The sequence below is a fragment of the Haliotis asinina genome, chromosome 14, assembly GCF_037392515.1.
Source record: "Haliotis asinina isolate JCU_RB_2024 chromosome 14, JCU_Hal_asi_v2, whole genome shotgun sequence".
NCBI lineage: Eukaryota > Metazoa > Mollusca > Gastropoda > Lepetellida > Haliotidae > Haliotis > Haliotis asinina.
The window spans coordinates 39,149,518-39,161,600 of record NC_090293.1 but is presented as its reverse complement, the minus strand read 5'-3'; the positions used below and the strand labels follow the sequence as shown (position 1 = coordinate 39,161,600).

The 12,083-nt window shown below is 42.7% G+C and overlaps 1 protein-coding gene across 2 annotated transcripts in view; it reads left to right on the top strand.

Annotated features, from left to right (window-relative positions):
• The window catches only part of LOC137261048 (RNA cytidine acetyltransferase-like), a 202,082-nt gene that overhangs the window by 102,629 nt on the left and 87,370 nt on the right, over window positions 1-12,083 (top strand). For both annotated transcript variants that reach the window (XM_067798710.1, XM_067798711.1), the window contains exon 14: window positions 6,583-6,699. In XM_067798710.1, coding sequence (XP_067654811.1) covers window positions 6,583-6,699 — 117 coding nt within the window. The remainder of the gene's footprint in view (window positions 1-6,582; window positions 6,700-12,083) is intronic.

The following is a 12,083-nucleotide window of genomic DNA, read 5'->3' as shown; positions in this document are numbered from 1 at the left end:
ACACTTTTTCACCTGTTCGACAGGTAGCTACCGTCCCGGATTGCCAGTACGTCCTGCGCACGGACTGGAGCGAGCGGGGGTCACGCAGCGACGGACCCTCCTGTCCTGGAACTTCCGGCTTCATGGATACGGTAGCTCACCTGGCAGCTGTGGCGGAATTTTCACAGGTACCTCTGGTGGAACTTCAGAACCACCCGTCTACCGCCAAGAGGGCTAGGATGGCTTCCTTTTGTGCCAAGGATTCCCTCCGTTCCCCTCGGAAGGCCCTCTCACCCCATTGTCTCCTTCAGGAGGCGGGAAGTGACTTTCTATCGGAGGTGAAGGGAGCGGGCTGCTCTTCCATACCGACCTTCAGTCTCCCTCATCAGAACCACTTACACTACTACAGGTTGAGAGACAATCTGGGTCTTAACCCCCTCTAACCCCTCTCCTACTATGGGATCCTGGGCAATTGTTGGCTTTCAACTATGATAAGTATGTAAGAAATTGGACATTTTTTATTAAATGTTATGTTTTATACATACCTGATTGAAAGCCAACAAGTTGTGATTTCCCCCCCTCCACCCCTCCCAGGGGGGTGGCCTCTGTCGCCACCAGGGAATGACGTGTCAAGGGGTCACGTGACCTGTGGGGGTCCCGACCCAGCTACGTACAGGTTCGTCTCTGTTCTCTGTGGTATAGTAGAGAAATTGAGCGCATCGGAGAGCTCTAGGGCAATTGTTGGCTGTCAACCAGGTAAGTATAAAAAATAAAATTTAATAAAAAATGTCCAATAATTTGTATTCAGACCAAGATACAAAAATTGACGAGAGGTTTCATGTACAATTCAACCGAGTCAAATCTAAAATGGGTCACAAATATAAAGTCAACTCACCAAGTCTTGGTGTGTGTGTGAGAAACAGTTTTACTGAATGTAACACAGCAAGCGATCTGGCAGCGGTTATGTACGTCAAGTGTTGACAAGGGCAGGCAGAGTTATGTACTCAAGCTTCTCTCTGTGCGTGTCCCGTCGTCAACATGACAACCAGCCACTTTATGCAAAGTCACCGATTCTTGAATATTCGAGCTCAATTTGACCATGGCCATTAACTTGGAAATTTCTTCGCCAGCCTGGTTTTTACCTCAAAACATTATCAAAGGGAGGTAACTCTGGCGAACTAGCTTAAAGGCATGCCTATAAAATATTAATAGCACTGAACATTTATGATACGAAATGTGACCCATATTAATTATCACTCAAGACTCTAAACAATGTGACCCAATAATAATTATTGCTTAATCAGTTATACAACTGACAGAAAGTATACTCTCATAACACAGGACAGACCAACTTAACCCTGATTGTTGGATTTCTGTGACCTGCCTGGTGACGGTATGAACAAATTGGGGTTTTATACCTCTGTTTTTCTGGTGTTTGAAACACAAATGGTTCAGTTTGCATTGTGCCTGCTTGTATTTTATCGTTGTTGGTCCAACCCCATCATTCTTCTGTGCATCATCAACCATTGATATCTCGGGACCATCAGTTGGCTTTCATAATGTTTCTGGTTTGTCCATCTGCACTACATATTTAATGACTTGGTCCAGAAGAGGACAAAGTGTGTCTTTTGAGTCATCAGGAACATAATGTCTGGCAGAATTGTAAAGATACAGCATCCAGCATAGCTCAATCCTGCTGGTTGGATGATATCTGGGAGCGATTCATCTAGTGTAGAAACATCACCCACTGTCAAACAGACACTCCCACTGTTCAAACCCTGGTGACTTGTTTATGAAGAAGAAATGGTGAAACTTTTTTATCTCAGGAATTTTGTTCATGTCGCCATCGCTTATTAAACAATCCAAACAAAAGATCTGGCCATAACTTACTGTGACCAACAGGCGTAAAGCTGATCTGAAATGACTGGTTCTGGCCTGTAGCTGTATGCCAAGGCAGTATTGCATCATGAAATTGTACTTGTTCAGATCACAGCAGTTGTCAGCTTGACACAGCGAGTCAGTTTCTACTACAATAAAGTTTGTGAAGAAGTGATGAATTGAAATAACCACATCTGATCCTTTTTAGCAAAAAACTGCTACAGGTATAATGTAAAGGACAAATTTCCTGAGGGGTTCCCATTCCAAAGAGTCCAACCTTAGAGCCACACAGAAAGTGTAAAGGTCCAGTTTGTTGAGCAAAATGTCTGCTGAGCAAAATCAAAACTCTGATGCATTTTCCCTTTGTACATCATTAGTTGATGGGCTGAAAGGGGTGTGTTTGGGTGCTAACGTCATGATGACCTTTGTGAGTAATTGAAATGTAGAATCCACGTTCAGGCATCACTTGGTCAATATGATCTACAACTTTTTTGGCCAGTTCTCATTTTTCATTGTCACAGAAAGTCTTGACTTTGGATATGGTCATACTGTTCTGATGACAAACAGCACAGACATCTGTGGATAACAATGTGGAAACTAAACAACATCCGTGCATACAATTTGTGAACTGAGACGTTTTCCTCATTGGTGCGATGACAGTCATCTTCGTATTTTCCTTATACAAACTTTTTGATCATCTGAAAAGGCAAAGGATTTAAGCCATTGTTTTTCTTTCCAAAATGTAACCAGGCATTACTGGCATTCTACTCACCATTGTTTTCAATGAACTGTAGAGCCTTTTTTCACTGTTCTACTGTTGGCATGTTGATTGATTGGCTTTATCTGCCCTGACAAGTTTCTTCTCATTTATTCCAGAAACTACGTATGCACTTTGACTTTGTCTGTCTGTCCGTCCGTCATCATTTTGTTTCCGTAGCATAACTCAGAAACCATTCAATATTTTTAGACCAAATTTGATAGAATAATTTCAACCTGTAGTTGTGCCTTTTGCTATTAACAGGTTTTTGTGATTTATTATTTTCTTGGTTTCATGGAAACATTTCGGACTTAGTCTCAAAATGGAGGGATGGGCTTTATTTCCAGATCAGAACTCAAAAACCATTCAATATTTTTCTGCAGAACTTGGTAGATATGTGTGGCAGACCTCAAAGTAGTGCCTTGGTATATACAGATTTTTGTGATTTATTATTTTCTCAGTTTCCACGGAAACAATTCGGATTTAGGCTCAAAATGGAGGGATGGGCTTCGTTTCTGGAGCAGAACTCAAAAACCATTCAATATTTTTCTGCAGAACTTGGTAGATATGTGTGGCAGACCTCAAAGTAGTGCCTTGGTATATACAGATTTTTGTGATTTATTATTTTCTCAGTTTCCACGGAAACAATTCGGATTTAGGCTCAAAATGGAGGGATGGGCTTCGTTTCTGGAGCAGAACTCAAAAACCATTCAATATTTTTCTGCAGAACTTGGTAGATATGTGTGGCAGACCTCAAAGTAGTGCCTTGGTATATACAGATTTTTGTGATTTATTATTTTCTCAGTTTCCACGGAAACAATTCGGATTTAGGCTCAAAATGGAGGGATGGGCTTCGTTTCAGGAGCAGAACTCAAAAACCATTCAATATTTTTCTGCAGAACTTGGTAGATATGTGTGGCAGACCTCAAAGTAGTGCCTTGGTATATACAGATTTTTGTGATTTATTATTTTCTCGGTTTCCACGGAAACAATTCGGATTTAGGCTCAAAATGGAGGGATGGGCTTCGTTTCTGGAGCAGAACTCAAAAACCATTCAATATTTTTCTGCAGAACTTGGTAGATATGTGTGGCAGACCTCAAAGTAGTGCCTTGGTATATACAGATTTTTGTGATTTATTATTTTCTCAGTTTCCACGGAAACAATTCGGATTTAGGCTCAAAATGGAGGGATGGGCTTCGTTTCTGGAGCAGAACTCAAAAACCGTTCAATATTTATCTCCAAAACTTAGTAGATATATCAATCAGAACCTACAGTGGTGCCTTTTGCTATGTACAGGGTTTTTGTGATTTATTATTTTCTCGGTTTCCATGGAAACATTTCGGACATTTCTCAAAATGGAGCAATGGGCTTTGTTCCCAGAGCAGCACAACACGAAAACCATTTCATGTCTTTCACCAGGTCAGTTAGCCCTGTGCAGGGATTCTTTATTTAGGTCACGACACTGTTGTTTGAATTTTTCCATAGAATCTATTAAATTTGGCATCTTAGCAAAGATGTAAAGTTCGCTCTACCACCATGTATAGTGCAATAAAGCACACTTTTGCCCTGAACTGTTATAGTCAAAGCATGACGATGCTTGTGTTTGAGTGCTTTAACATTTATAATAGTTCACTGAAAAAGTGTACTTTATTACATTATGCATGGTGGTCGGGCAAACTGTATTTTTTAAATATATTTACTAAAGGAAAGAGTTTGTAAAAATGGAGGATTAGTTAGAATGCTACTTGGTTTTTCATGAGTTCCTGCAATGCCACATGAACTTTGGTTTTAACGTCATTTAAAATTACATTAAATTTGATTAAGTTTACAATATTTCAATATATAACAAATTATCAACTAACATTTAGAATGCAACTGCCCAAATAAGTTAATGAAGTTTTGATAGAACAAAAAACTTAAATACAATTTAGTGTTAAAGTTGTTAAGTGACCAATTAAATGTTTTATCTGTCACTTGAAACTTGATGCCTTGTTGCCTGAGTGTTGTGCTGTGCTATACTGAGGTGTTATTACAGGAGTACTGAGATTGGTGCATTGGAATCATGTCAATTTGAAATTAACCAAATGAAACCTATGAATCATCGACCTCTGGGTGAGATTTCAGTCGCAGCATGCCCATGTCATCAATGGTGAACTTCGAACAGTCTCGGTACTCGGTACATAGTTTCTCTCGCATTTCAACCGGTTGTAATAATCGTCTACAGTCGCGTTTAGGAGTTGCTTGCTCAAAGGCGTTTTGTCTTCGCTGTAATCTACGGACAGGAAATATTAAACTTTAATATCTTATGTATAGAACAATGTATGGGAGAAAGTTTGATCCTTTCGGAAGGCTAAGAGAGCCTCTAGGTGCCAAAGGCGTGCTTAAGTCGGTCTCCATCAACAACAACCAGGATAAAATAGACCAGAACAAAACGCTGCTGGTTCGATTCCCCAACCTGAGTGAGAATGATGTCATCGTCCCTGGGAAGGTTCAACTGGTGTTCAACATCACGTTGGCTTCCATCAACAACAAGCGCAAACTTGTGCAGAAAACATCATCAAAATCAGCGTCGATGACAGTGATGTGTTCTACTGTTACATGGATCTCTGGAAAAGCAAGGGTGAACACGATAATGATGCATGCCAAAGATTCTGGTCTAAATCAACCAGGTTGCGCGTTGGATACGCTTTTTCACAAGATCAGCTCGACAAGATCTCAGAGTCAAACTGAGCCATCGCTAAAGCGTATTAACATCTATTTTGCATTCCGTTGGACTTCGAGCTGCTTATGGAACATGGGCCTTCCTACTAGGCTGCACTAGGTGATAGGCTTGAATGCGAGCTCATGTTTAACGACTACAGCAAAGTTGTGCGTATGCCCAATGGTGATGAGGTCAGTTACACCATCGACAACATCTCGCTGGAGTTTGACTTGGTCATGAGTCCAGGGCTGGCAAGGTAGGTCCGAAACCAGAACTCGGGAAGGCTGTCCATCCTGTATGATCGCATTCTACAGCATAGAACAATCTTACGGGATAAAAGGGATACTTTATGGAATATCAAATTAAACATGATGGCACGATCGATGAAAGGCCTTAAATAAACACTCTGAGAGTATCCGTTCATAGCTTTTGCTGGGAAGACTCCTTGTCTCCTATAGGGGACTTAAATAAACACTCTGAGAGTATCTGTTGTTTATAGGTCATATTTAATGGGGTTTGTGCGATTTTTTCCTCTGATATTCTGAAATTTGGAGCCTTTGGATGGACATCTCGTTAACTCTCACATTGTTAAACTTCAAACTGTCTTTGAGGAATCTTCTGAGAACCTACTCAATATTTTCCTGTGGATACTCACGGATTCTATAGAACAGGAGGGTTTGTTTTCCTTTTAAGTATATCTTTCTGGAGGAGATGTTTTCCAAGATCAGTGTGTTTCTTTTTCACTTTCAAAAGTTCGTCTTGTATTTCATCATTGCGTCTTCATGTTGAGACACAGTGTTGTCTATTGCGGTGACGTTCTCAGACATTTCTGATTTCACTGATTCTATTGAATCTTGTATTTCACATTTTACCAAACAAATAAGCTCAGACAGGTCTTTTTCTGACAACTGAATAATATCTTCCATGCTTGTAGCTGCCCCACGTGTCAGTCTTTGCAAGTTGGATATGACTGTTTTGATGCAGTGACACAAAATTCATTAATATTGTAAATATTGAAGTATGCTCTTCCAGCTTAATCCACTGATCCACCTTCTGTTTGTTGTGGTAGTTTTTAATTTACTTTGACCTTTCATTATTTTTGAGGATTTTGTTGATTTACCCATGGATTAACCGTCACCTTCAAGCACACATTATCACCTTGCCATGCACAACTGGAAGTGTTCAACATAGATTATATATAGCTTCTTGTTTAGCTTTAAGAAGGCAGGGTCATATTGATGACAGTTTCTTCTTTTTTTCTTTTAGAACACTCCCAATGACCTGCAAATGTTGTCTGATGCTCCTGCCGTTAATATCTTCGTGCTGCTGGGACCTGTGACAGCCAGCCAGAGCTCCCTGCCAGAAATCCTGTGTGTTATTCAGGTAGGTCACAGATGAGCAGATCTAAATGTTTGCATGCCTGAAATCCTGTGTGTTATTCAGGTAGGTCACAGATGAGGAGATCTAAGCACCTGCGTGCCTGAAATCCTGTGTGTTTTTCAGGTAGGTGATGGGCAAGGAGATCTAAGCACCTGCATGCCTGAAATCCTGTGTGTTTTTCAGGTAGGTGACGGGCAAGGAGATCTAAGCACCTGCATGCCTGAAATCCTGTGTGTTTTTCAGGTAGGTGACGGGCAAGGAGATCTAAGCACCTGCATGCCTGAAATCCTGTGTGTTTTTCAGGTAGGTGACGGGCAAGGAGATCAAAGCACCTGTATGTCTGAAATCTGGGTCCTAGACAAAAGGGCCGCATGAGCGGCAGCATAAACACAACAATTTACTTCATGTAATGAAGAGTCCGCAGAAAGTTTCATAGAAATAATGTCATTTAATATATCAATTTCAGTTTTGGGAATAGATATATTTGTTTGTTTGATTGTCCTCCGTTTTTCCAAAGGTATAACAGATATTTCATCATAAATAGAGTGAAACAAAATATACACAGGGTTTTCTGAAAGGTCAGCAATTGAGGAAGAGGAAGAGTGAGGGTCCAACATTTCAGGGCCAGTTGCCTCTAAGGCAGAAGAGGCAACTGGGAAGAGTTTTCGGGAAGAGGGAAGAGGTTCACGTGGACGTCCATAAGAAGTTTGGGGTCAGCTGCCACTTGAGCATCCTGCTCATGCAAGGTTCCTGATGGACACCAGTTGTGGGTTGAACTTGCTCACGGGGCATAAGATGTTTAAATAGCGACTTGCCATTAATACGTGGATTATCAGGCCATCCAGTCGCCAGGTCAAGCTCATCATCAGCTCAGGGCCCTCACCCCCTCTACACGCAGCCCAGACAGCGAATGGGACTTCTCCCAGGAAACACTGCCTAGTCGAACCCACCAAGAACTTTCCGGAGAATATGGAGGCTCCCCAACACTGCAGCCTTCTGCATTACCCAGATTGTCAGAAGGGCTGTGCTCCCGGTGGAGAACCTGGGCACTCTCCTGATCTGCACCAAGAGATCAGGAGGTACCAAACCAAGGGCACCGAGAACAATGGGGAGCCTGACGACAGTGTACTTGGGATGCAAGCGAGACATTTCAAAGGCGAGGTCCGCATATTTATCATGCTTTTCCTGAATCTTGCCAATCACATTGCTGTCAAAAGGGACAGAAAATTCAATGATATAAATAATTTCATTGGCTTTATCAAAAAGGACAAGATCAGGTTCGTTGGCTGGAATTCGTCTCAGGCTGTATATTGGCCTATTCCAGAGAAGTTTAAAAGCATCATTTTCCAGGACGCCCTGGACATGTACAGGGTCATACCATGGATGGACCTCGGAGTCAAAGCCACAGGCATGGCGGAGACGATAATAAAAGCAGCGAGGCATGCCATCATGTCTTTTAAGATATGCTGTTTGTGCCAAGGAAGGGCATCCACTGACAAGGTGTTGGACTGTCTCTGTAAATTGATTGCAAAGACGACATTTCATATTGATGTTTTCTTTAAGAATCACATTCTGGCGATTGCGAGTGGGAAGTGACTGGTCCTGAGCAGCAAAAAGGAAGCCCTCAGTTTCACATTTGAGACCAGCCGACTTCATCCAGGCGAAGGAGTTGGTTGGATTGCTGTTCTGTTCCACACACTGCATATACACACGATGCAATGGCTTCTCAGACAGCTTCTCCACAAAGGACCGACTCTGGGCAGACTTGGTGAAAGACTTCACCTGGTTTACTCCCATCACTGTACCGTCCAGCAGTACATCGCCATCAACAAAATCAACTTCAATTTTCAAATTGTGTCCAACAACCTTGGCACGCTTAAAGTAGTTGTGGAATTCCTTGCTTTCATCATGAATCTTGACGTGCATCACCAAAGGATCATCTGACAAATAAATATGTGCAAAGGTACACAATAACATTCTGTCATGAAGAGCTTCCACATTAATCAAACCCCGACCTCCAGAATTGATTGGCATATATAAACGATTAAGAGACGAACGAGGGTGGTGTGCTCTGTTATCAGACATGATCCTTCTGGTCAGGCGGTCAAGATTCTGGATGTCTTGTTTTGTCCAATCAACTACTCCAAAGGAATAGGAGAGGACTGGCACAGCAAAGGTATTGGTGGCTTTGACTTTGTTTCGAGCATTTAGCTCTGAACTCCAGATTTTCTTTAAATGAGATTTATACTCGGCCCGAAGTTTATCTTGAATATGGGCATTCTGGAGCTTGTCTCGAACTTGCATTCCAAGATAGGTGTAGGCCTGATCTTCCACAAGATGCTCAATAACTCCTCCCCCTTGTAACTTGACCGATCCATCGTTAGTTACCTTGCCACGTTTCAGATGAAGAGTATTACATTTGTCGAGTTCAAATGTCATGCCAATATCATTAGAGAAGGACTCGACAAGGAGAACCTGTTGTTTCATATTGGTCTCTCCTTTGGCAAGGAGCTCGATGTCATCCATATAGAGGAGATGAGCAAGAGGTGTTGGGGATCTGTGCTGAGGAGGTCCGGGATGGTACCCTTCCTCCCCGTTGAGCAGGAAACTCAAAGGATTTAGAGACAGACAAAAAAGCAATGGACTGAAGGAGTCCCCCTGAAATATTCCCTTTCTGATTGGAATAGATTCCGAAGTCTGCACCTCTCCTTGCGAGTACATCTCAAGTTGAGTCGACCAGCAACTCATTAAAGACTTGAGTAAATCAAGTAGTCGCTCAGGGAGGTCAATACACTGAAGGACTTATTATTATTATTTTTTACAGATTAGAATGAAAATGCAGCAGAGAGGGTTCGGGTGATCCTGGCACAGTCAGGCTGGTCAAGCTCATCATCAGCTCAGGGCCCTAGCCCCCTCTACACGCAGCCCAGACAGCGAATGGGACTTCTCCCAGGAAACACTGCCTAGTCGAACCCACCAAGAACTTTCCGGAGAATATGGAGGCTCCCCAACACTGCAGCCTTCTGCATTACCCAGATTGTCAGAAGGGCTGTGCTCCCGGTGGAGAACCTGGGCACTCTCCTGATCTGCACCAAGAGATCAGGAGGTACCAAACCAAGGGCACCGAGAACAATGGGGAGCCTGACGACAGTGTACTTGGGATGCAAGCGAGACATTTCAAAGGCGAGGTCCGCATATTTATCATGCTTTTCCTGAATCTTGCCAATCACATTGCTGTCAAAAGGGACAGAAAATTCAATGATATAAATAATTTCATTGGCTTTATCAAAAAGGACAAGATCAGGTTTGTTGGCTGGAATTCGTCTCAGGCTGTATATTGGCCTATTCCAGAGAAGTTTAAAAGCATCATTTTCCAGGACGCCCTGGACATGTACAGGGTCATACCATGGATGGACCTCGGAGTCAAAGCCACAGGCATGGCGGAGACGATAATAAAAGCAGCGAGGCATGCCATCATGTCTTTTAAGATATGCTGTTTGTGCCAAGGAAGGGCATCCACTGACAAGGTGTTGGACAGTCTCTGTAAATTGATTGCAAAGACGACATTTCATATTGATGTTTTCTTTAAGAATCACATTCTGGCGATTGCGAGTGGGAAGTGACTGGTCCTGAGCAGCAAAAAGGAAGCCCTCAGTTTCACATTTGAGACCAGCCGACTTCATCCAGGCGAAGGAGTTGGTTGGATTGCTGTTCTGTTCCACACACTGCATGTAAACACGATGCAATGGCTTCTCAGACAGCTTCTCCACAAAGGACCGACTCTGGGCAGACTTGGTGAAAGACTTCACCTGGTTTACTCCCATCACTGTACCGTCCAGCAGTACATCGCCATCAACAAAATCAACTTCAATTTTCAAATTGTGTCCAACAACCTTGGCACGCTTAAAGTAGCTGTGGAATTCCTTGCTTTCATCATGAATCTTGACGTGCATCACCAAAGGATCATCTGACAAATAAATATGTGCAAAAGTACACAATAACATTCTGTCATGAAGAGCTTCCACATTAATCAAACCCCGACCTCCAGAATTGATTGGCATATATAAACGATTAAGAGACGAACGAGGGTGGTGTGCTCTGTTATCAGACATGATCCTTTTGGTCAGGCGGTCAAGATTCTGGATGTCTTGTTTTGTCCAATCAACTACTCCAAAGGAATAGGAGAGGACTGGCACAGCAAAGGTATTGGTGGCTTTGACTTTGTTTCGAGCATTTAGCTCTGAACTCCAGATTTTCTTTAAACGAGATTTATACTCGGCCCGAAGTTTATCTTGAATCTGGGCATTCTGGAGCTTGTCTCGAACTTGCATTCCAAGATAGGTGTAGGCCTGATCTTCCACAAGATGCTCAATAACTCCTCCCCCTTGTAACTTGACCGATCCATCATTAGTTACCTTGCCACGTTTCAGATGAAGAGTATTACATTTGTCGAGTTCAAATGTCATGCCAATATCATTAGAGAAGGACTCGACAAGGAGAACCTGTTGTTTCATATTGGTCTCTCCTTTGGCAAGGAGCTCGATGTCATCCATATAGAGGAGATGAGCAAGAGGTGTTGGGGATCTGTGCTGAGGAGGTCCGGGATGGTACCCTTCCTCCCCGTTGAGCAGGAAACTCAAAGGATTTAGAGACAGACAAAAAAGCAATGGACTGAAGGAGTCCCTCTGAAATATTCCCTTTCTGATTGGAATAGATTCCGAAGTCTGCACCTCTCCTTGCGAGTACATCTCAAGTTGAGTCGACCAGCAACTCATTAAAGACTTGAGTAAATCAAGTAGTCGCTCAGGGAGGTCAATACACTGAAGGACTTATTATTATTATTTTTTACAGATTAGAATGAAAATGCAGCAGAGAGGGTTCGGATGATCCTGGCACAGTCAGGCTGGTCAAGCTCATCATCAGCTCAGGGCCCTCACCCCCTTTGCACGCAGCCCAGACAGCGAATGGGACTTCTCCCAGAAAACACTGCCTAGTCGAACTCACCAAGAACTTTTCAGAGAATATGGAGGCTCCCAAACATTGCAGCCTTCTGCATTACCCAGATTGTCAGAAGGGCTGTGCTCCCGGTGGAGAACCTGGGCACTCTCCTGATCAGCGCCAAGAGATCAAGAGGTACCAAACCAAGGGCACTGAGAACAATGGGGAGCCTGACGACAGTGTACTTGGGATGCAGGCGAGACATTTCAAAGGCGAGGTCCGCATATTTATCATGCTCTTCCTGAATCTAGCCAATCACATTGCTGTCAAAAGGGACAGAAAATTCAATGATATAAATAATTTCATTAGTTTTATCAAAAAGAACAAGATCAGGTTTGTTAGCTGGTATTCGTCTCAGGCTGTATATTGGCCTATTCCAGAGAAGTTAA